This window comes from Coregonus lavaretus (genome assembly GCF_964263955.1).
Source record: "Coregonus lavaretus genome assembly, chromosome: 18".
Classification (NCBI taxonomy): domain Eukaryota; kingdom Metazoa; phylum Chordata; class Actinopteri; order Salmoniformes; family Salmonidae; genus Coregonus; species Coregonus lavaretus.
Genome location: NC_140005.1, coordinates 18,778,171 through 18,803,106, shown reverse-complemented (window position 1 = coordinate 18,803,106; position 24,936 = coordinate 18,778,171). Strand labels below are relative to the sequence as shown.

The 24,936-nt window shown below is 42.1% G+C and overlaps 2 protein-coding genes across 7 annotated transcripts; one reads left to right on the top strand and one right to left on the bottom strand.

The window, feature by feature from the left end:
• The first annotated feature begins 496 nt into the window (after nucleotides 1-496).
• LOC311145866 (putative histone deacetylase 1-B) lies at nucleotides 497-8,911 on the top strand. The gene is made up of 13 exons (XM_084182210.1): nucleotides 497-612; nucleotides 1,660-1,772; nucleotides 1,925-2,042; nucleotides 2,200-2,274; nucleotides 2,457-2,595; nucleotides 2,745-2,886; nucleotides 3,082-3,174; nucleotides 3,798-4,047; nucleotides 6,057-6,165; nucleotides 6,487-6,620; nucleotides 7,071-7,274; nucleotides 7,471-7,522; nucleotides 7,631-8,911. Exons 1-13 carry the CDS (start codon nucleotides 561-563, stop codon nucleotides 7,656-7,658), a joined length of 1,509 nt encoding a protein of 502 aa, XP_084038336.1. The 5' UTR covers nucleotides 497-560; the 3' UTR covers nucleotides 7,659-8,911.
• On the bottom strand, nucleotides 8,085-20,798 carry tmem54a (transmembrane protein 54a). Of its 6 annotated transcripts, XM_084182211.1 has the most exons (7): nucleotides 20,511-20,641; nucleotides 19,213-19,426; nucleotides 17,573-17,769; nucleotides 17,121-17,180; nucleotides 10,416-10,607; nucleotides 10,092-10,235; nucleotides 8,085-9,621 (listed from the first exon to the last, which is right to left on the bottom strand). In XM_084182211.1, the coding sequence occupies exons 2-7, from the start codon at nucleotides 19,253-19,255 to the stop codon at nucleotides 9,490-9,492; spliced, it is 768 nt and encodes a 255-aa protein (XP_084038337.1). In that variant the 5' UTR covers nucleotides 19,256-19,426; nucleotides 20,511-20,641; the 3' UTR covers nucleotides 8,085-9,489. The 6 variants fall into 6 exon arrangements, with proteins under 6 accessions (XP_084038337.1, XP_084038339.1, XP_084038338.1 ...); XM_084182213.1 differs by lacking the exon at nucleotides 19,213-19,426 and having other exon boundaries at nucleotides 8,318-9,621; nucleotides 20,511-20,798; XM_084182212.1 differs by lacking the exon at nucleotides 19,213-19,426 and having other exon boundaries at nucleotides 8,318-9,621; nucleotides 17,573-17,793; nucleotides 20,511-20,661.
• Between the last annotated feature and the right edge of the window lie 4,138 nt (nucleotides 20,799-24,936).

The following is a 24,936-nucleotide window of genomic DNA, read 5'->3' as shown; positions in this document are numbered from 1 at the left end:
TATGTTTAATCATTAATGCATTCTTTCTAAACTAGTCATCACATCCAGTTATAAGAAAATAGAGCCCCACAAAAGATACCACAGTACCTTTGTATCCTCTCATTTATTTGACATTTCATGTTATTTGTTCCATTTTGTACTGTTTAGATATTGCTATAATCTATTTGTATATTTTCCTATGCGTTTGAAGACTATAAATGGAAGATAACATGATGTATCTTACAAAAGCACAAATGTTAGGCCTACTCTGTTCATTTACCTGTTAATGCCATTGACAAGAAATTCATATGAAATGTCAATGATTCTCATTCAATAAAAAGTTATGTAAAACATAAAAAGCACTGTAAACATGAGCAATAAGTGGCAAAAGTTTTAGAAAAGTTGTCTACCTCAAATCCAAAATCGTGCTTGCTGTGGCGGGATGTGTCTACAACGCCGTCTACGTTGTAAACTACTACTTGATTGGTTCAAGTGACGTTCTACAAAGTAACTGATTGTATACACCCCTTTTCCCAAGTACAGCTGCCGCTTTTCGCCCACTGTGTAGTCTGTGATGTAAAATGGCGCTGAGTTCTCAAGGAACAAAGAAAAAAGTTTGCTACTATTATGATGGTAAGTACTAATTTGGCTATACATTGAGTTATTGTACAATGTGCCTTTTTAAAGTGGTGCAAATTGTCCGATTTGTGGTCAGATTAGCTAGCTAACGTTTGCTAGCTAGCTTCGATGGGCAAACATTCAGCATCCCTAGCTAGCTAGCTTGTGAAAGAGCGAGGCATTTCCACATTATGTACGTTGATCTTTGAGAAAATTTTCACTAGTGCCAAATATTATTTTCCATTGTGTAATAACGTCAAGTTACTTGTCCACAATTACACATTGGCAGGACCGATTAGTTAGCTAACTAATTAGCTTATGCAAGCATTGGAATCCACAAAAGCACTAAGCTAGCGCTACATTAGCTAGCTATACTAGCAAGCTAACAACGTTAGGTACTACTAGCTAACCTATTTCACTTCCTGGATGTAATAAGCTTGCGATTTATAGTGATTCTCTAAAAAAAAATGCATCCAGTTTCGTTGCATTGGCCAGATTGCTTGCATATCAGAATTGTTACAATTAAAGTGATACTTCGGGATTTTGGAAATCGATAAAGGGCCTAATTTCCAAAATCGGTCATGGCTAGAAGGGATCAAACTTTTGTCAGAATTGACTTTTCGTAGCAGGTTTAGGAGAATTTGGCAGCAGGTTTGGAGAATACACGTGGCAGGTTACGATAATAAGGTTAGGAAACGAGTTAGGATTGGCTAAAATGGAAAAAATATATCAACATTTGAATACATTTGACGTTGGATCCCATCTAGATATGACCGCCAAAATCCCTGGTAGTATCCCTTCAATCCCTTTAATCAATGGAAAAAGTTGTTTGTTACTGCAAATCACTTTTTTTTGTCGCGTACACAGTTTAGCAGGTGTTATGGCGGGTGCAGCGAAATGCTTGTGTTTATCAATCAATACAGTACATGTAAAACAAGTACACAATAATATATATATATATATAGTAATAAAATTAAGTACAGCAGTAGATAAAGGCTATGCTGTACTGAGCAATTAGCTCAAATGATGCATTCAGTGGACGTCTGCTTTCTTCCTTCAAAGGTGATGTTGGGAATTACTACTATGGCCAGGGGCACCCCATGAAGCCACACCGTATCCGCATGACACACAACCTCTTGCTGAACTATGGTCTCTACAGAAAGATGGAGATATACGTATGTTGAAAATCCTGGAACTATTCATAAGAGCAGCAGAAAGCCTGCAAACTCAATAGTTCTGAATTGAACAGTTAATATAATAATAATATAATAATAATACTTAGATAGTAAGGTCTCAGTAACTGATCTTCTCCATGTCTGTCTCTCAGCGACCTCACAAAGCCAATGGAGAGGAGATGACCAAGTACCACAGTGACGACTACATCAAGTTCCTGCGTTCCATCAGGCCTGACAACATGTCAGAGTACAGCAAACAGATGCAGAGATGTGAGTTTTAGGCAGAGAGGATGTCATGTCTCAATATACCTATACATTTGAGCAGTAGCCCATGAAACGTCAGAAATAAATATTTTGAAAAGCCTCTAGGCCAACTGTTTTTTTCTGCTTTTATGAAACTAACACATTTTCTGCAATTCTCACACAGTTAATGTTGGTGAGGATTGCCCTGTGTTTGATGGCCTGTTTGAGTTCTGCCAGCTCTCAACAGGAGGCTCTGTTGGTAAGTTTATATACAGTTGTAGGTCTACCCTGTTGGATGAGACACATTGTGCTTGGATAGTTGGAATATTTTCCTGGCTTACTTGGCCTCTTCTGTGGCTGTCCATTACAGGAATGTAGCCATAGTTTCATGCTCTCTGATTGATTGATTCTCTGATTGGCTTCTCTTCCCCTGTGTTTTAGCTGGAGCTGTGAAGCTGAACAAACAGCAGACCGACATTGCCATTAACTGGGCTGGAGGTCTTCATCACGCCAAGAAGTCTGAGGCGTCAGGTTTCTGCTATGTGAATGACATTGTGCTCGCCATTTTGGAGTTATTGAAGTGAGTACAACCGCTCCACTGCAGTTATTCAATTTTGTGAAATGTAGGGAATGGTGTAGCCTAATATGGATAACAATAGTAACTTCACATTGGGACACCATAGGTACGCCATATTTAGGAGATTTGATGGTTAATCTTCTCTCCCCCAGATACCACCAGAGAGTTCTGTACATAGACATTGATATCCACCATGGAGATGGAGTGGAGGAGGCATTCTACACCACAGACAGGGTCATGACAGTGTCCTTCCACAAGTACGGAGAGTACTTCCCCGGCACTGGAGACCTGAGGGTGAGTCTGATATCATCAGGGGATGAGGATTGGTGGCATTGTTTATTAAAGGCTGTCCAAAGGGTACACAAGTAATTCATACTTAGAAAACTTAATGGACTGGGGATTTGAGTTTCATAAGTGCTTTGTTGGTCAACTTTGCAGAGTTTGTGTCCACATTTGTAGTCTACTGACTCTGTGTTATTTCTCCTCAAGGATATTGGCGCAGGGAAGGGCAAGTACTATGCTGTGAATTACCCTCTGAGAGATGGGATAGACGACGAGTCTTACGAAGCCATATTCAAACCTGTAAGTCTACTAACTTCTTGTCTTGGCTGTAACTCAAACATACCCAAGTGTAGCCCCATTCTAGTTTCCATGTAGCCAACCAAGCTCTCCAAGCCTCTCTTGAGGCCCCGTGTAGCTCAGTTGGTAGAGCATGGCGCTTGCAATGCCAGGGTTGTGGGTTCGATTCCCACGGGGGGCCAGTATGAAAATGTATGAACTCACTAACTGGTAAGTCGCTCTGGATAAGAGCGTCTGCTACATGACTAAAATCTAATTATCTGTCCTGGTACCCCAATGGTTGAACCAGCTTCCCCCTGAAGCTAGGACAACAGAGTCCCTGCCCATCTTCCAGAAGTACCTGAAACCCTACCTCTTCAAATAATATCTTAAATAACCCCCCCCCCCCCCACCCCACCCCACATAAAAAATAATAATATATATCCTGAACCAACACTTGCCCCCTTCTAGCTCTGACTTGACTGATAGGTACTTTGAGGAAAAGTGTACTTACTATGCCTGTGATATGTGGTTGTCCCACCTAGCTATCTTAAGATTAATGTACTAACTGTAGGTCGCTCTGAATAAGAGCATCTGCTAAATGACTCAAATGTAAATCTTATTTATATCTGCGTCTGTGTGTGTAGATCATGACTAAAGTGATGGAGATGTACCAGCCTAGTGCAGTGGTTCTTCAGTGTGGTGCTGACTCTCTCTCAGGAGACAGGCTTGGCTGCTTTAACCTCACCATCAAAGGCCATGCTAAGTGTGTGGAGTACATGAAGAGCTTCAACCTTCCCATGCTGATGCTGGGTGGTGGAGGCTATACCATCCGGAACGTGGCCCGCTGCTGGACCTATGAGACAGCTGTGGCTCTGGACAGCTCCATACCAAACGGTGAGCTCTCCTGCTGCAAGCTATACAAATAAATAGTCGCACACTCTATATATCAACTCCCAGTAATTTATTGGCCCTGAAGAAGGCACAGTGTTGGTGTTTTACCCAATACATTACTGGGAGTTTATATTAGTGTGAGACTCTTTAATTATTTTTTATAGCTTACAGTTTATTCGCTGTTAGTCAGCACCTCTACACTAAAGAATTTTCTATGGGTGTGTGCCAGCTCATGCTTTTTATTAGAGCCATTCTGCTGCACCGTTCATTTACAGTGGGGGAAAAAAGTATTTAGTCAGCCACCAATTGTGCAAGTTCTCCCACTTAAAAATATGAGAGGCCTGTAATTTTCATCATAGGTACACGTCAACTATGACAAATTGAGAGAGAAAAATCCAGAAAATCACATTGTAGGATTTTTTATGAATTTATTTGCAAATTATGGTGGAAAATAAGTATTTGGTCACCTACAAACAAGCAAGATTTCTGGCTCTCACAGACCTGTAACTTCTTCTTTAAGAGGCTCCTCTGTCCTCCACTCGTTACCTGTATTAATGGCACCTGTTTGAACTTGTTATCAGTATAAAAGACACCTGTCCACAACCTCAAACAGTCACACTCCAAACTCCACTATGGCCAAGACCAAAGAGCTGTCAAAGGACACCAGAAACAAAATTGTAGACCTGCACCAGGCTGGGAAGACTGAATCTGCAATAGGTAAGCAGCTTGGTTTGAAGAAATCAACTGTGGGAGCAATTATTAGGAAATGGAAGACATACAAGACCACTGATAATCTCCCTCGATCTGGGGCTCCACGCAAGATCTCACCCTGCGGGGTCAAAATGATCACAAGAACGGTGAGCAAAAATCCCAGAACCACACGGGGGGACCTAGTGAATGACCTGCAGAGAGCTGGGACCAAAGTAACAAAGCCTACCATCAGTAACACACTACGCCGCCAGGGACTCAAATCCTGCAGTGCAAGACGTGTCCCCCTGCTTAAGCCAGTACATGTCCAGGCCCGTCTGAAGTTTGCTAGAGTGCATTTGGATGATCCAGAAGAGGATTGGGAGAATGTCATATGGTCAGATGAAACCAAAATATAACTTTTTGGTAAAAACTCAACTCGTCGTGTTTGGAGGACAAAGAATGCTGAGTTGCATCCAAAGAACACCATATCTACTGTGAAGCATGGGGGTGGAAACATCATGCTTTGGGGCTGTTTTTCTGCAAAGGGACCAGGACGACTGATCCGTGTAAAGGAAAGAATGAATGAGGCCATGTATCGTGAGATTTTGAGTGAAAACCTCCTTCCATCATCAAGGGCATTGAAGATGAAACGTGGCTGGGTCTTTCAGCATGACAATGATCCCAAACACACCGCCCGGGCAACGAAGGAGTGGCTTCGTAAGAAGCATTTCAAGATCCTGGAGTGGCCTAGCCAGTCTCCAGATCTCAACCCCATAGAAAATCTTTGGAGGGAGTTGAAAGTCCGTGTTGCCCAGCGACAGCCCCAAAACATCACTGCTCTAGAGGAGATCTGCATGGAGGAATGGCCCAAAATACCAGCAACAGTGTGTGAAAACCTTGTGAAGACTTACAGAAAACGTTTGACCTGTGTCATTGCCAACAAAGGGTATATAACAAAGTATTGAGAAACTTTTGTTATTGACCAAATACTTATTTTCCACCATAATTTGCAAATAAATTCATTAAAAATCCTACAAGGTGATTTTCTGGATTTTTTTCTCTCAATTTGTCTGTCATAGTTGACCTGTACCTATGATGACAATTACAGGCCTCTCTCATCTTTTTAAGTGGGAGAACTTGCACAATTGGTGGCTGACTAAATACTTTTTCCCCCCACTGTATAATGTGTACTTTTATTTTCTAGTGTGATTTATGTTTACAGTAGTATTTGACAGGTCAGAGAGGGGCACAAGTGTTTTAGGATAGGTTCCACTACAGTAGACATATGTCACTGTGTTGATAACATTAATATTTATCCGCAGAGCTTCCATACAATGATTACTTTGAGTACTTTGGGCCAGACTTCAAACTGCACATCAGCCCCTCCAACATGACCAACCAGAACACCAACGACTACCTGGAGAAGATCAAGTAGGTCCTTGACCACACTACTTTTTACTGTGCTCTTTATTCCTACTGTACATCATTAGGGAACAAAAATATTGTTCTATCATACTATATTAGTCATAATTAAGTAATGTCTTTAGATTTGGGTCATAAACAGTAACTGTTATATAAGCTAGTTATTGATGAGGTAATTTCAAGTACAACAGGTCATATTGAGGCACTTATGTTACACATATCATGCTTGACCTTGAGACGTTTATCCATGATGGTGTGTATTTTTGCTACTATTACAGTTGAAGTGATGTCATGTAGGTTAATGCATCTCACCTGTATGTGTCCATTCAGGCAGCGTCTGTTTGAAAACCTTCGAATGCTGCCCCACGCCCCGGGGGTCCAGATGCAGGCCATCCCAGAAGACGCCGTGCAGGAGGACAGTGGAGACGAGGAGGAGGAGGAAGACCCTAACAAACGCATCTCCAGTAAGTCCCCTATCCAAATGTTTAGACCTGACTGACGACGCAAAAAAAATATTTTCACATAAGTGCAGTGAAATGTTGTTTTACAGGGTCAGCCATAGTAGTACGGCACCCCTGGAGCAAATTATGGTTAAGGGCCTTGCTCAAGGACCCAGTCTGATTTTATTTCACCTTGTCGGCTCGGGTATTCAAACCAGCAACCTTTCGCTTACTGGTCCAACGCTCTTATCTAGGGTACCTGCCGCCCTACAAGTTTTAAGATCTGACAGACACATGCATCTCTTGTGAAGTCTATCTTTGTGTTACCATCTCTGCACCATTGGCATGCCTACCTTTTTCTTCTCAGAATTAACATATGAGAAATCTGCATTCTTTATGCTCCCGTCACGCAAATCTTTGTCCGAGTTACTCACAGATAACGAGATGCTCATGCTCCTGTCCTCTGTTGTGCAGTTCGCGCCCATGACAAGAGGATAGCGTGTGACGAGGAGTTCTCAGACTCTGAGGACGAGGCTGAGGGTCAAGGGGGCGGACGGAGAAATGCAGCCAGCTTCAAGAAAGCCAAGAGAACAAAGACTGAAGAAGACAAAGAGGGAGAAGAGAAGAAAGGGGAGGAGAAGAAAGCAGGTGATGAAAAGAAAGCTGATGAGAAGAAAGGTATCAATCATTTCTTAAAATAATTTATTTCTCGTTCGTGTTGAATAGTCATGCCTTTTTATTTAAAGTGTGGTGCACAACTGCAGTCATCTAACATTTTGAAGCATTATAAACATTTCAAGTTCTATATCAGACATACCATGTCCCATTGGACATTGAGGATTATCGTTTATTTGTTGCTTCTTTGTTATGATAGAAGTCAAAGAAGAAAAGGTGCCAGAGGAGGAGAAAGTGGACACAACAAAGGGGTTAGCAAACATTTCAAACATCTATTTTCTAAATGTGGTGAAGGGAATATCTGATGGTAAACAATAAATGTGTTTTAAAAAGGTATTTTCCCTCTGTTCATCCAACAGGCCAAAAGAGCAGTCCAAGACACCGTGAGGAGCTCCTAGACATATTTAAAGCAATCACACCTGGGCCCGGTTTCCCAAAAGCATTAAGGCTAAATTCATTGTTAGAACGATATTATATGGATTATTTTGCTTTTGGGAAACCGGGCCCTGTTCAGAATAATTCTGTTTGCCAGACCAGTCACCTTTACTGGCTGCTGCAAGATAAATCCCATGTTTTAATGACAGATCCTGCCCCTTTAGATTGAAATGGGCTAAACATGTATTCTCTAGAACACTTAATGTTGCTGTTCAAGGACAAAGTCAAATGGAGTGATTTTTATAAGTACTGCTGTTTTGTATGCTTTGTTAGGCCCATTTTGTTCTGGAGTCTTTTTATCCTATGAAAACTGCTCCCCTTACCCAAACAATGCTGTAGTATATTAAAGGCCTGGCACAAAATATTATGCATTTTATACATCTTTTGGATTTAATTTATTTAAATGTCATTTCTTGTATCCCCTCCCCTTTTGTGTATTTTGTCCCACTGTTGTCCTGTGCATGACATTTAAGTCCACTTCTCAAATATGTATTCATTCTGTATTACTGGCTAAAGACTTGGTGAGCAATATTGTCCAGAGGACAGAATTAACCTGAATACTACCCCTGACGTACAGTATGTGATAAAACAGAAATAATCGTCAATGACTTCCAGGTATTGTATTTCTGTATTTTAAGGTGGTTTTGTTCCAATGACTGTAGGACCCATGTCATTTTAGCATTTCAATGAAACCAGTGTTCCTGGATTATTTCACTTGAACAGGATGTTAAGCAAATGTATTTCTGAAAGGCACATTCCTTTAAGAGGAAGTTGAAGATTAAGGTTAGAGCCAAGCAAAAGTCATGACAATTAGTGATTTACTGATTATATTCTGCAAACATGAAATCGAAGAGGTCATCCCAGGAGTGCTTGCAAACTTCATACAAAATATGAAGGACCACACATTCAAAGACTACTTTAAGAAACAATGCTATGGAAATCTACTTGTCTTATTTATCTACACAATACACTACAAATAATTTAATTGTTTATTCCAGAACATCTTCAGGTGCAGTTTCTGGTTATTGGCAAAGCAGTTGCTCCTTTTGAGTTGCAAAACTCAAACTACTGGAGTGTTTAACTTTTTTAATGTATTTATATAATATCTGTCCATATTGTACACGAGTTTCTAGTGGACAGACCATATGGTTCAAGAGGAAATAACCAAATTAATGGAGAGAACTAATAAAAAATGGCATTTTCAATTAACTCTCCAACTACTTTTTATGTGCCAAAACATTTACATAGTAAAAAGTTATTCATGCTGAAACCCTCACACCTATTGTTTGTTTTACAGCTTTAATTTAACTTTGAAAAATCATTTTATTATTTCATATTTACATGTGCTGAGAGTCAGTGATACGACACCTGTGATAATCTGAAGTACCCAAAAGGCCACTAGATGTTGTGATAAACTTGAAAGTTAACAGTAATATACCCACCCTTTGCAACCCTACTCCTTTTCCATGGCAGGGGAAACAGGTTTAGTGAACATAACATGCTTGTGAGACCCAACATGTGAACAATATTGGCAGATTGTTCTCTTGGAAAGAAATGAAATGCAGTGACACGTCAAGAGGTCAGTCTTGAAAATATCCCTTTTCTTTAAAGGGCAATCGTGACAACACAAACTCAGAAAAATTGCCACAAAAACAGCTCAAATTTGTCCAGTTATTCAATAGCCGATAGCACTAACTTCCTCCAGTCAACATACAGCAACCACCTCTCCTGTGGAGTTCACCAAATGGGTCCTGAGCAGTCTTAGTGCAGGTGGTGGATTAGTTCAGACCCATTCACTCCTCTCTGTCGGTGAGTCAGGCTTCAGCAATTCATGTTGCTCTGCTGGCTCTGCCTCAGTTTCTGACTCAGGAGTAGGCGACACCGGTAACAGTTCACCTGGAGTCTGAATGCGCACCTGCAAAAAAGGCCACAGGGTGTGAAACATGATCAGCACACAGGCACACCCTCAGCTATGGTGAAACATGACACACACATTAGTTATGAAACCTTGGGTGTATTCATTACAGAAACCTTAAGAACCAAACAGCAAAACAAGAGTTTCTATTGGACACATTCAGGTAGGTCCCTCCTGTTTTATTTGAGAAATGTTTTGCAACAGAACTGGCATAATGAATACACCCCTGATCAGCACACAGTCAATGAAATAATAAGGTTTAGCATTGCCGTTTGTAAGTGAAGACAGGACTTTGCGACCTGGATACGAACCAGGATCATCCACACGCCTCAAGGCTGCATTACCCCACACCAGAGACTGTATATGACAGGCCCACATCTAGGGTTCAGCGCTTTAGATCTGGGAGCCAATACAAATGTTCAGGTCTCAGGCAAGGTAACTCATCATACATGTGAGGGTAGTTGACTTACCCTTCTGCCATTGACAATCTTCCTTCGTCTCCTGCACGTACAGAGGCGGAGGAAGGAGGTGCAGAGGGCGAAACAGCGGCCTGAGAACACCACTTCCACCACACACATTAGAATGAGAGGCACCCACAGAATAATAGTAGTTTCCTAGGGAGAACAAAGGTGAGGCGTTAGTATGGGCTTGTAGAGGAGTATTAGTCTGTATGTAAACAACCTCACTTCTTAAAGGATCTTTATCATGTTCAATCAATTCTACTGTTATGTTTTTAACTTCAATAAATGCACACAAGTGCATGTCATCTAATAGCTTTTGATTAAAATACTTACGTAGATCCTTGTGGGGTCAAAGGGGCATTCGTTGGTGATGCTGGCATAGCCAATAGCATCAGGGAACTTGCAATGATTCAGCAGGCCTCGACCTCCACTTATAATGGCCTTAACCATTGAAATGGTTAACCCCACAGTTGAGGCGGTTGCCAAAAGGCCTGACACTAAACTGACCACCAACAGCACCCACATCTGCAAGAGGGCAGGGGTCAATAAACAAAGAAGCTCATGTGAGGGTTTGAGTGGAGCTGAAGGGTGGGACTAAAAACAAACAAGATAACTAATGTAAATATACTGTGTCCATAAAATGTATATAGGTTCAGAACTTATGTGAAAAAGAACAGTTAAAAATATATGGCAAATAGAAATCAAAACTGGATGATGTTCAGAAATAGATGGGAGAAGTTGAGGGTAGCTGAAGGATGGGATTAAAAACAAACAAACGATAAATATTGTAAAATATACTGTGTCCGTAAAATGTATATAGTATGTATAAGCTGGAAGTAGAAGCCTAAGTGTTGTTGTCCATTAGTTTACTCTAATTAGGGAGGGGTGGTAGGGTTAGGGGAATACACACACATAATATATATATATACACACACAGATACACAAACAAAAGTATGTGGACACCTCTTCAAATTAGGGGATTCTGCCATTTCAACCACACCCGTTGCTGAGATGTGTATAAAATCGAGCACACAGCAATGCAATCCCCATAGACAGACATTGGCAGTAGAATGGCTCAGTGACTTTCAACGTAGCACGTTAGAGCTGCCTCTGTAAACTGTAAGTGCTGTTATTCTGAAGTGGAAGTGTCTAGGAGCAACAACCTCGAAGTGATAGGCCACACAAACTCACAGAACGGGACCACCGACTACTGAAGCAAGTAGCGCGTAAACATAGTCTGTCCCCGGTTGCAACACTCACTACCGAGTTCCAAACTGCCTCTGGAAGCAAAGTCAGCACAATAACTGTTCGTCGGGAGCTTCATGAAATGGGTTTCCATTGCCGAGCAGCCGCACACAAGTCTCAGATCCCCATGCGCAATGCCAAGCGTCAGCTGGAGTGGTGTAAAGCTCGCCGCCATTGAACTCTGGAGCAGTGGAAACACGTTCTCTGGAGTGATGAATCTTGCTTCACCATCTGGCAGTCCGACGGACGAATCTGGGTTTGGTGGATGTCGGGAGAACGCTACCTGCCAGAATGCATAGTGCCAACTGTAAAGATTGGTGGAGGAGGTATAATGGTCTGGGGCTGTTTTACATGGTTCGGGCTAGGCCCCTTAGTTCCAGTGAAGGGAAATCTTAACGCTACAGCATACAATGACATTCTATACGATTCTGTTCTTCCAACTTTGTGGCAACAGTTTGGGAAGGCCCTTTCCTGTTTCAGTATGACAATGCCCCTGTGCACAAAGCGAGATCCATACATAAATGGTTTGTCGAGATCAGTGTGGAAGAACTTGACTGGCCTGCACAGAGCCCTGACCTCAACCCCATCGAAAACCTCTGGGATGAATTGGAACGCTAACTGCGACCCATGGCTAATCGCCCAACAGCAATGTTCCAACATCTAATGGAAAGCCTTCCCCGAGCCGACTAGGTGAAAAATCTGTCGATGTGCCCTTGAGCAAGGCACTTAACCCTAATTGCTCCTGTAAGTCGCTCTGGATAAGAGCGTCTGCTAAATGACAAAAATGTAATGTAAATGAGTGGAGGTTGTTATAGCAGCAAAGGGGGGGGGGGGGGGGACCAACTCCATATTAATGCCTTTGATTTTGGAATGAGATGTTCGACAAGCAGGTGTCCATATACTTTTGGTCATGTAGTGTATTTACCAACAACAACAAAAAGCTCACGTGACAGGTAGACTAGCATGTACCAGATGTATATACAGTGGGGAAAGAAAGTATTTAGTCAGCCACCAATTGTGCAAATTCTCCCACTTAAAAAGATGAAAGAAGCCTGTAATTTTCATCATAGGTACAGGTCAACTATGACAGACAAAATGAGATTTTTTTTCTCCAGAAAATCACATTGTAGGATTTTTAATGAATTTATTTGCAAATTATGGTGGGAAATAAGTATTTGGTCAATAACAAAAGTTTCTCAATACTTTGTTATATACCCTTTGTTGGCAATGACACAGGTCAAACGTTTTCTATAAGTCTTCACAAGGTTTTCACACACTGTTGCTGGTATTTTGGCCCATTCCTCCATGCAGATCTCCTCTAGAGCAGTGATGTTTTGGGGCTGTCGCTGGGCAACACGGACTTTCAACTCCCTCCAAAGATTTTCTATGGGGTTGAGATCTGGAGACTGGCTAGGCCACTCCAGGACCTTGAAATGCTTCTTACGAAGCCACTCCTTCGTTGCCCGGGCGGTGTGTTTGGGATCATTGTCATGCTGAAAGACCCAGCCACGTTTCATCTTCAATGCCCTTGCTGATGGAAGGAGGTTTTCACTCAAAATCTCACGATACATGGCCCCATTCATTCTTTCCTTTACACGGATCAGTCGTCCTGGTCCCTTTGCAGAAAAACAGCCCCAAAGCATGACGTTTCCACCCCCATGCTTCACAGTAGGTATGGTGTTCTTTGGATGCAACTCAGCATTCTTTGTCCTCCAAACACGACGAGTTGAGTTTTTACCAAAAAGTTATATTTTGGTTTCATCTGACCATATGACATTCTCCCAATCCTCTTCTGGATCATCCAAATGCACTCTAGCAAACTTCAGACGGGCCTGGACATGTACTGGCTTAAGCAGGGGGACACGTCTGGCACTGCAGGATTTGAGTCCCTGGCGGCGTAGTGTGTTACTGATGGTAGGCTTTGTTACTTTGGTCCCAGCTCTCTGCAGGTCATTCACTAGGTCCCCCCGTGTGGTTCTGGGATTTTTGCTAATTTTGACCCCGCGGGGTGAGATCTTGCGTGAAGCCCCAGATCGAGGGAGATTATCAGTGGTCTTGTATGTCTTCCATTTCCTAATAATTGCTCCCACAGTTGATTTCTTCAAACCAAGCTGCTTACCTATTGCAGATTCAGTCTTCCCAGCCTAGTGCAGGTCTACAATTTTGTTTCTGGTGTCCTTTGACAGCTCTTTGGTCTTGGCCATAGTGGAGTTTGGAGTGTGACTGTTTGAGGTTGTGGACAGGTGTCTTTTATACTGATAATAAGTTCAAACAGGTGCCATTAATACAGGTAACGAGTGGAGGACAGAGGAGCCTCTTAAAGAAGAAGTTACAGGTCTGTGAGAGCCAGAAATCTTGCTTGTTTGTAGGTGACCAAATACTTATTTTCCACCATAATTTGCAAATAAATTCTTTAAAAATCCTACAATGTGATTTTCAGGAATTTTTTTTCTCAATTTGTCGGTCATAGTTGACATGTACCTTTTAATGAAAATTACAGGCCTCTCATCTTTTTAAGTGGGAGAACTTGCACAATTGGTGGCTGACTAAATATTTTTTTCCCCACTGTACCTATTTACCAATATTATTGGATAGTAAAATAGGTAGCTACACATGGTGCAGTTCAGCACAATTTTATTTCAAGTTTTATATATATATATATATATATATATATATATATATATATATATATATATATATATATATATATATAATTAGTGCCTTGCAAAAATATTCATCCCCCTTGGCGTTTCTCCTATTTTGTTGCATTACTAGCTGTAATTTAAATTGATTTTTATTTGGATTTCATGTAACGGACATACACAAAATAGTCCAAATTGGTGAAGTGAAAAAAATAACTTGTTAAAAAAAATTCTAAAAAATAAATAACGGAAAAGTGGTGCATGCATATGTATTCACCCCCTTTGCTATGAAGCCCCTAAATAAGATCTGGTGCAATAAAGTCCACCTGTGCGCAATCTAAGTGTCATATGATCAATCACATGATCTCAATATATAGATATATATACACACACCTCTTCTGAAAGGCCCCAGAGTCTGCAACACCACTAAGCAAGGGGCACCACCAAGCAAGCAGCACCATGAAGACCAAGGAGCTCTCCAAACAGGTCAGGGACAAAGTTGTGGAGAAGCACAGATCAGGGTTGGGTTGTAAAAAAATATCTGACACTTTGAACATCCCACAGAGCACCATTCAATCCATTATTTAAAAAATGGAAAGAATATGGCACCACAACAAACCTGCCAAGAGAGGGCCGCCCACCAAAACTCACGGACCAGGCAAGGAGGGCATTAATCAGAGAGACAACAAAGAGACCAAAGATAACCCTGAAGGAGCTGCAAAGCTCCACAGCGGAGATTGGAGTATCTGTCCATAGGACCACTTTAAGCCATACACTCCACAGAGCTGGGCTTTACGGAAGAGTGGCCAGAAAAAAGCCATTGCTTAAAGAACAAAATAAGCAAACACGTTTGGTGTTCGCCAAAAGCCATGTGGGAAACTCCCCGAACATATGGAAGAAGGTACTCTGGTCAGATGAGACTAAAATTTAGCTTTTTGCCATCAAGGAAAATGCTATGTCTGGTGCAAACCAAACACCTTTCATCACCCCGAGAACACCATCCCACCCCCCCCCCCCCCCCCAAAAAAAAAAGAAAATCCCAGTGGCTAGATGTGCCAAGCTTATAGAGATATACCCCAAGATACTTGCAGCTGTAATTGCTGCAAAAGGTGGCTCTACAAAGTATTGACTTTGGGGGGGTGAATAGTTATGCACGCTCAAGTTCTGTTTTTTTGTTTTATTTCTTGTTTGTTTCCCACAAAAAAATATTTTGCATCTTCAAAGTGGTAGGCATGTTGTGTAAATCAAATGATACAAACCCCCAAAAAATCCATTTAAATTCCAGGTTGTAAGGCAACAAAATAGGAAAGATGCCAAGGGGGGTGAATACTTTCTCAACCCACTGTACTGTACAGAGCCTATATACTGTAAAGTCTACACCCCCCTTGGATTTATTTACATTTTATTGTGTTACAAAGTGGGATTAAAAAATATGAAATGTTCCTTTTTTGTCAACAATCTATACAAAATACTCTGTCAAAGTGGAAGAAAAATTCTAACATTTAAAGGTTAATGAAAAATAAAACACTAATATACCTTGATTAGATATTCACCTCAATACGTTAGAAACACCTTTGGCAGCGATTACAGCTGTGAGTCTTCTTGGGTTGTGCAATATTTGCCCATTCTTTTCAAAATTCTTCAAGCTCTGTCTAGGTGTTGGGTCCATGGCTAGACAGCAAGTTTCAAGTGTTGCCATAGATTTATGCAGATTTAAGTCAAAACTGTAACTTGTCCACTCAGGAACATTCACTGTCTTCTTGGTAAGCAACTCCAGTGTAGATTTGGCTTTGTGTTGTAGGTTATTGTCCTGCTGAAAGGTGAATTCCTCTCTTAGTGTCTGGTGTAAAGTAGACTGAACCAGGTTTTCCTGTGTCGCTCTATCCTGTTTCTTTTCATCCTGAACAACTCCCCAGTCTTTGCCTATGTCAAGCATACCCGTACCATGATGCAGCCACCACTTGAAAATAAGGAGGCAATTACTCAGCGATGTGTTGGATTTGTCCCAAATATAAGGCTTTGCATTTAGGCCAAAAAGTGTATTCCTTTGCCATGTTTTTTAGCAGTATTACTTTAGTGCCTTGTTGCATACATATGCATTCTTTCTCTATATTCTTATTATTTTATTTAGTCATTTAGGCCCTTATTGTGGAGTCACTACAGTGTTGTTGATCCATCCTCAGTTCTCCCATCACAGCCAATGAACTCTTGTAGCCGTTTTAAAATCACTAATGGCCTCATGGTGACATCCCCTCGCAGTCTCCTTGCTGTCCTGCAGCTTAGTTCAGAAGGACGACTGCGTTTTTGATGTGTCTGTGTGGTTTAATACATCATCCACAGCATAATTATTAACTTGACTATGCTTAAAAGATACAGTATATTCAATGTCTGATTTGTTATTGTTACCCATCTACCAATCACTGCCCTTCTTTATGGGGCTTTTGAAAAGCTCCCTGGTCTTTGTAGTTGAATCTGTGCTTACAGATGTATGTATGGGGGACAGAGGAAGGGGTAATCATTCAAAAATCATGTCAACCCCTATTATTTCACAGAGTGAGTCCATATAACTTATGTGATTTGTTAAGCCACATTTTAGTTCTGAACTAATTTAGGCTTCCCTAAACAAAGGGGGTGAATACTTATGCAATTACTATTTTAGTTATTTTATTTTTTATTAATTTCTACAAATTTGTAGAACTTTTTCACTTTGATATTATGGAGTAGTTTGTGTAGATCTATGATAAAAATTAAAATAAAACATATATTTAAATCCCACTTTGTAATGCAACAAAACTGTGAAAATGTGTATATTATGCCTATACAGTATATATTTTTTGACTTGGCTGACAGGCAAGTTGTATGACTATGACAGTTAACATGTAAATCAAATGATGTGTATGGAGGGTGGGTTCCATTTTTGCATGTGTATTGATGATGCCTGCCTCTATTTGCATGTACATGGCATGCGATAAATTTTTGAATACGGGTTTAACTCATCCACACACACAGATAAAGAACCAGAGGATACTAAACGTGCCCAGACACATAAGGAGGGCAAGTTCTGACAAATACCAACACAAAACAGTATTTTGCCCTGTCCCTGATAGGTGGAGAAAGAAACTACTGTAGGAGAGAATGAAGCAATATTTACCAGAATCCTGTTTTTCAGGTTTTTGGATAGGACAATGGCTACTATTCCAGCTATGATTCCCTGAAGACACAGAAGTCAAGTCACATGTTAGCTAATACACCGCTCCTATTGGCCCACAGGCTAGAATGGTACAACCAACAATCCACTAACTGAAATGGCTCCAGTCTAACATAGGACCACAAACTGAGATACTACTACTATAAGGTCAAATGATAAAGTTACCAGAAACAATGTCACCAAAAGGTCACAACCTTTACAATATTCTGTTGGGGCGTTTTGTTACTACAGGCTGATACTGTATTCCAAACAAGACTCATTACTCGATTAAAGAAAGCCAAAACACAGTATACTGCTCAAGTGAGCATTACACAATACAAAGACAACACAGGGAACACTTTGGCCAAAGTGATCTCTGCCAGCAGGAAGATCTCTGCCAGCCTCCAGTCACTCACCACGAGCCCTGCCACCAGGGCGATGATGATGTAGATGGCGTACCCCATGACCCTGGCCTGAACATGCACATTGATGTGCCTGAGCACAACGCCGTGTACCAGCGCTCCCAGCAGGAAGTTGACGTGACCCACCAGCACCAGACCCAGACCCATTTTCATCAGGGTCTTGTTGTCCTTCAGGTCTGCGCAGCACACACCTGGAGCAGAGGATAGAAACATTGCTTCAATGTTTTCATTACCATAGTTAATCTGTGGGTAAACAGTAAACGCTGACTACATGACCAAAAGTATGTGGACACCTGTATATACATCTGGTACATGCTAGTCTACCTGTCATGTGAGCTTTTTGTTGTTGTTGGTAAATACACTACATGACCAAAAGTATATGGACACCTGCTTGTCGAACATCTCATTCCAAAATCATGGGCATTAATATGGAGTTGGTCCCCCCTTTGCTGCTATAACAGCCTCCAATCTTCTGGGAATGATTTCCACTAGATGTTGGGACATTGCTGCGAGGACTTGCTTCCATTCAGCCACAAGAGCATTAGTGAGGTCGGGCACTGATGTAGGGCGATTAGGCCTGGCTCACAGTCGGCATTCCAATTCATCCAAAAGGTGTTCGATGGGGTTGAGGTCAGGGCTCTGTACAGGCCAGTCAAGTTCTTGCACACCGATTTCGACAAACCATTTCTGTACGGACCTCGCTTTGTGCACGGGGGCATTGTCATGCTGAAACAGGAAAGGGCCTTCCCAAACTGTTGCCACAAAGTTGGAAGCACAGAATCGTATAGAATGTCATTGTATGCTGTAGCGTTAAGATTTCCCTTCACTGGAACTAAGGGGCCTAGCCCGAACCATGAAAAACAGCCCCAGACCATTATACCTCCTCCACCAAACTTTACAGTTGGCACTATGCAGTCGGGCAGGTAGAGTTCTCCTGGCATCCACCAAACCCAGATTAATCCATCGGACTGCCAGATGGTGAAGCGTGATTCGTCACTCCAGAGAACGCGTTTCCACTGCTCCAGAGTCCAATGGTGGCGAGCTTTACCCCACTCCAGCCGACGCTTGGCGATCTTAGGCTTGTGTGCGGCTGGAAACCCATTTCATGAAGCTCCCGACGAACAGTTCATGTGCTGACGTTGCTTCCAGAGGCAGTTTGGAACTCAGTAGTGAGTGTTGCAACCGAGGACAGACGATTTTTACGCGCTTTAGCACTCGGCGGTCCCGTTCTGTGAGCTTGTGTGGCTTACCACTCCACGGCTTAGCTGTTGTTGCTTAGACGTTTCCACTTCCCAATAACAGCACTTACAGTTGAACGGGGCACCTCTAGCAGGGCAGACATTTGACAAACTGACTCATTCTGATTGACTGGGCCTAGCTCCCCAGTGGGTCAGCCTGGCTCCCAAGTAGGTGGACCTATGCCCTCCCAGGCCCACCCATGGCTGCACCCCTGCCCAGTCATGTGAAATCCATAGATTAGGGCCTAATGAATGTATTTCAATTGACTGCTTTCCTTATATGAACTGTAATGCAAAATCTTTTAAATTGTTGCGTGTTGCATTTATATTTTTGTTCAGTATAGAACTGATACATTTTGGTCTGTGGTCCGTGCGCGTGTGGAGTGTGTGACGTACATTGAGTGGGCGTGGCTAATTGGCTCCATGGATGGTTACTCATCCGTCGCACGTCAAAAGTTCAACTCATCTGAACTTTTTGTCCGTGAAAATGGATGGAAGTTGTATGGATATGGAGGCGTCTTCATCGATGACCGTCAACGTACGACTCTCATTGAGAAATCATTGAAAACCATGGATACAGATCAAATAAATGGGCAATTCTGGCCTCGCCCTAAAATGAGAAAATCAGGTTCAATGAGCAGCGCCGGTAATATCATACCATAATGGTCTTGAAGCGGGTAGGATACCTGAGGTGTACTCATTATGTCTTGCAACGGAAACCGTTTAAGAACCAAACAGAAGCAAACTGAGCAAATGGAACTAAACTGGGAGGGACCTACTTGAATTTGTCCAATAGAAACTCTCACTTTTGTTGCAAAACGTTTCGCAACGGACTAAAAGTTTTGCAACAGAATATGCATAATGAGTACACCCCAGGTAACATTACCACAACAACTCAAGGCCTTGAAAACAAGGCAATGTATAGTGTAATTACAATTTAACCAACACATCTGACCCAGGGCAACACTAGAAATGGTAACTGTTGTGAGTATAAAGACCCATTTCCAATCTCTGCAAGTTAATTAAGCGTTTGTTGACAAGAAAATACAGTATACTAAATAATGCACAGGGCCTTTACTTTACACCACCTCTGAAGCAAATTGACGCAGATAGTTTAGAGTTGTAGCCTCCCCTCACCCAGCTAAACTGAAATACACAAAACACAGGGTGGGGGTCGACTGTCAATGATATTTACCCAAGGGGTCGAGTTTGCATACCCTATCCATTACTTCAATTCAGGTCTGCACTTTAGTCTAAAAGTGATGGTATTGCGATCTGCTACTATTCCTTATCTATTGATCCATCAGTTGTTTACGAATAGGCCTACATAACCAATAGTATTACTATAGGCCCCGCCTAATGAGCAATCATTGTCCAAACTGGGAAAAGATATGACGTTATTGACCCTCGTTCTGTTACTCATATAGTTTTTTTATGTTACTATATTAAATCAGATAGCCAGAACAGTTAGCCTACATTGGTAGGCCTATGCATTATGCTGGAAACGACATTGCTATAAACACGACGACATCCCATGGCAGTTCCTTTTATGACAGACCCTCTACAAAAAACGTCGGCATCCCGACCCCACCCAGAAAAGTTCTGCTAAGATTGGTAATTCACACTTCAGTTGCCTACGTATCTTCACTTCCATTTAAACTACACATCCATACAATGAATACTAGTAAACTCACCTAAATTCACCATGTTGAATTCCGTTTGCACTCAAGTCATTTTAAAGGTATTTCTGTATCGCCATTTGGCTCTTGAAGCCGCGCCGCTGCTTTTGCTTTGTTCGTCCTCTTCTCTTTCCGCACACCTCCGTGGAATCCAACCTGTGCGTTTGAGGACGCTACGCTCCGCCTCGAGTTGGCTATTACCTGTGAAATAATAGTGCTCTGTCAAAACTGATCAGAAGGGAATTTCTACTGTATTTCTAATGACGTAGCCTACCTACACATACATGGGTAAACAAGTAATGTAAGGCTGCGTTTAGACAGGCAGCCCAATTCTGATATTTTTTTCACTAATTGGTATTTTTGACCAACCAGATCAGCTCTGAAAAAGAGCTGACGTGAAAAGATCTAATGTGATTGGTCAAAAGACCAATTTAGTGGAAGAAATATCATAATTGGGCTGCCTGTGTAAACGCAGCCTAATAACAGGCCAAACAATAAGGCTAGCTATTAAAAATAAAAGATTGGTCAGAAGTCAGTGATATAGGGAAAATGGTTGACAATTACATCAGTATAACTTTTTATGCATTTTTACTGTTTTTCATAGATGGATCCAAGGACCCAGATAGTGGGCACACAGGAGCAGGCGTTTACATTCCTGAATTTGATGTGTAGATATGTAAAAGACTAACAGATTAACTGTCTGTATACTCTGTTGAAATGTTGGCAATAGTAGTTGCCCTCAAGTGGGTGGAGGACATTCAATCTGTCAGAATTGTATTATGCTCAGATTCTCTTTCTGTATTGAGTAGTTTATCCTCTGGCAAATCTAATAGGAGTGATCTACTATTGGAAGCATTGACACTATTATGGAGAATCGAGAGTGGGTGTACTAGAGAGATTTGTGTGTGGAAGGGAATGAAATTGTAGACCAGATAGGGAAAAGTGCTTTAAAACAAGATATAGTTGATATTCATGCTCCACTGGGTAGAGCTGAGGCCAAACATAAGATCAGAGCAATTTTGATAGATGTGTGGCAGAAGAGATGGGACTCGGAGCCCAAGGGCCGGCATTTATATGCCCTCCAAAGGTCAGATTAGGAAGGAAGAGGTGGTGTTTGCTCGGTTGCGCCTAGGACATTGTACATTGAACTCATCATTACATCTGGTTGGCAAGCATGTGAATGGTATGTGTCTGGAGTGCATGGTCGATGAAACGGTGGAGCATTTGTTGTTATATTGGTGTAAGTATGTTGAAGAGAGGGAAAGATTGAAGTGTAGGGTCATTGAGGTTGGATGGGGTTGGAAGGGATTTGGGGCATGGGGGAGGGTCTTTAAGAAGTTAGTAGGGCTCTTTTTTATTTTCTTATGTCACCCAAAGCCGCGCTGAAGGATTTTACATGTGCATTGATGGATTTGCATACTTTGCATAATGCATACAGATATATTTTAGGGAACTGATGAGTGGATAAAATATATATACAGTGCATTCGGAAATTATTCAGACCCCTTGACTTTTTCCACATTTCGTTACATTACAGCCTTCAATCTACACACAATACCCAATAATGACAAAGAGAAAACAGGTTTTTAGTCATTTCATCATCAAAAATATAGTCTCTTCACTGCCTCAGCATAGGACACCTTCTGTTCTACTCTGACCCTGTCAACCTCAACCTGTCTATCTCGCACCGGGCACTTCCAATCCCCAGCAACATGGGCACCCCCACAATTGACAGTTTTTTCCCACCGATACTACACATTCCTTTGTCCCATGCCCTCCTGCACAATCACATACCAGAATCTCCCTCCTACACGTGTCTTCTCAGTTTCACCATGCTCGCCACCAGGTCTGCGTCTCACCAAACGGCGGGCGTCACAGACACAGGGAATCTTCAATTTCAGTTGCTCCACCTCAACCATTAACACTACCCCAATAATCACTCCTTTCAAAGGTGCCATGCTCCGGAGAGCAAAGTTCGGAACAAGACCTGTGACTAGGTGCGTGACACGAAACGCCCGCTCCCTCTGGGCAGAAGAAACACAGAAAATCCTCACAAGTCCACTTCGATCTACCTTCACTGATTTAACAGTAACCAAATTATTTTCTCCCCATTTTCTACATATGGGTCAGCCAAAAGGCAGGGATCCACTTTCTCAAAAAAATGCACTTCCACTGAGCCATAATCATCCTTTGCATGACCATAGGGGCTAGGTTTGGACTCAGAGGTCAGAGCAGAGTACAGTTTGTACTTGGTGCCATTCTTCCTCAACACACATCTTCCCTCTGCACTCGGCTCTTCTCCTTCTTCCTCGCTGTCCATAACCACGTCTATCCGTTCACCACATTCATGCGCCTTCATCTGCTGTATTGTCTGGTAGAACTGATGGCCTTTTCCAATACCAAGCTTATGTTCCTTAGCACACTTTACTAGTCTGACTATCTCTACCCTCTCCATGCTTGCAAAACGTGGGCTACTCTGCATCTGAGTGCAGCGTCCTCCTCAGCTCAATCTTCAGATTCCTGGATCTTGGTGCATTTCCAATGGTGTCTCTGGGTCAGTCTGTCTGCCTGACAGCCGAAACACCCACTATCACACCCATCTCTCATACTCACTAAAAGACCTTCGCTTGGAAAACGTGAACAAAGTGGAAATATTACTGTTGTATGGCCCTCTTGAGCCACCATAGCAACAACAGAAACATTTCCTAAATCAAGTAATCTGTCATTAATTTAGACATTTTTCCCGAGGAGGTCTTAGTCGCACAAATTTATATAAAGCTAAGATGTTTGGTGCAGTATTTCTCAAGTGAAAAAATGTGCATGAAAACTAGTCTTCTCTTGTTGAATGACAACAAACACTTCATGTTCCCACTCCTACTAGGAGTATTACTATTGACTGATCACCGACGAAGGGGCGCAGACTTCAGCTACCAAACTTCAACTTGCCTCAGGAAAAAAGATTGTGTGCAAGAACAGCTGAAAGAAAACCATGGTCATAATATATGCGTGAACTGTTTCGACTGAGAAGCATACGGTAAGCTTAATGCAACCACTTTTCACCTGGCGCAAACTCCTCACACACCGAGTAACCCGGGCCAGATAATTGAATCCCCTCATTGATTGCACATTGATTAACGATTGTCAACACCTGCGCATTGCCAACCTGAAGCTACAAATAGAGCCATCAGCGAGTCCTTGAGTCAGAGGGCCTTTACCAGAGCTACAGGTCAAATTGGAGAGCGTAGTAACATGTTTGGGTTGGCATGTTTGAGATATCGCAAAATGGGGGTAGTTGCAATAGTACTCCTGTGTTTTACCATAGGGCTATGTATACCTGTAGAAGATAGGGCAGTGAAGTTCTCTGATGGTGCAATGACTAGTGTTTGGCAAGTTCCTGATTTCACCTTCTCAGTCGAAGGTGGGAATGACATCCCATATGACACCATCTTCAGTTCTTGGCTCACTGGAGTACCGAACTTCAACATGCTTGCAGAATTACCTCCACACATTAATCTCCCCAGAATTCAGGTCATATGTAGTGGAACACAGCTAAATCTGCAGGTAGATAAGCGCTTTAATGGTGTTGTGCTGAGCGGTGATGAGTTAATGTTTGGTGAAGGCTGCCAGAGCAATGGAGCTCATGGGAATGAATTTGTCTTCATTTATGAACTCACCCAGTGTGGAACTAACCGAGAGGTGAGTACCCTATACCAAATGCCCTTTAAAGCCTTTCCAATTAAATGTTTCTCTCAAATGAGTTCAAGCTGTGTATAACGTACTATGTTCTTCTCCAGACACACAATGGATTTGAGACCTACTCCAATTTCCTCCACTTCAACCCTAGGAACTCTCTTTTCACTTCGTGGCTGACTCCTTTCCTACTACCCATCTCCTGCATGCAACAGAGGTTTGTCTCAAAGCTCCTACATGAGTGTTTAAGTAATGTGGGTGTTGACTGCTGCGTAATTACAATATTGTCATATCTCAGGTCTGAGGCGAGTCCCCCTGCCGCAACGCCAGTTCCCCCTATGCCTGTCTTAACACCAGTTCACAAGAGCTGGGGCTTTACTGTGAACGCTATGAACCGTGAGTCATGATAAAGGGGACACTGTTAAATTGATTGGTGTTTTTTATATTTACTACTGTAATGTTCTTCTCATGGACTTCGCAGCATCCTGGACCAATGCAGCTGAAATCAACATCTACGAAAGAGGGCAGATCATCTACCTCCAGGTGTCTGTGTCCACCAGGCCTGCCCCCAACCAGCAGCTCTTCATTCGGTCCTGCTTTGCTTCTATGTTCCCTGACCCAGTGACCAGAACAAGGCTTGGGGTCATATTAAATAAAGGGTTAGTAGCAGGTACAGTTGTGTCACCTACATGTATTAGTGCTTACCGGAGTGCATTGTAATGGTGATAATTTTCTGTAATGTTCTCTGTAG

Excerpts from the sequence above, each read along its gene's own strand:
- LOC311145866 (XM_084182210.1), top strand. The coding sequence starts at position 561 with ATGGCGCTGAGTTCTCAAGGAACAAAGAAAAAAGTTTGCTACTATTAT. Across the intron at positions 2,596-2,744 it reads GCCATTTTGGAGTTATTGAA|ATACCACCAGAGAGTTCTGT; the intron begins GTGAGTACAACC and ends TCTCTCCCCCAG. Across the intron at positions 4,048-6,056 it reads GGACAGCTCCATACCAAACG|AGCTTCCATACAATGATTAC; the intron begins GTGAGCTCTCCT and ends ATTTATCCGCAG.
- tmem54a (XM_084182211.1), bottom strand. The coding sequence starts at position 19,255 with ATGAGTAACCATCCATGGAGCCAATTAGCCACGCCCACTCAAT. Across the intron at positions 10,608-17,120 it reads ACCTGAAAAACAGGATTCTG|ATGTGGGTGCTGTTGGTGGT; the intron begins GTAAATATTGCT and ends GCCCTCTTGCAG. Across the intron at positions 10,236-10,415 it reads TTGACCCCACAAGGATCTAC|GAAACTACTATTATTCTGTG; the intron begins GTAAGTATTTTA and ends TGTTCTCCCTAG.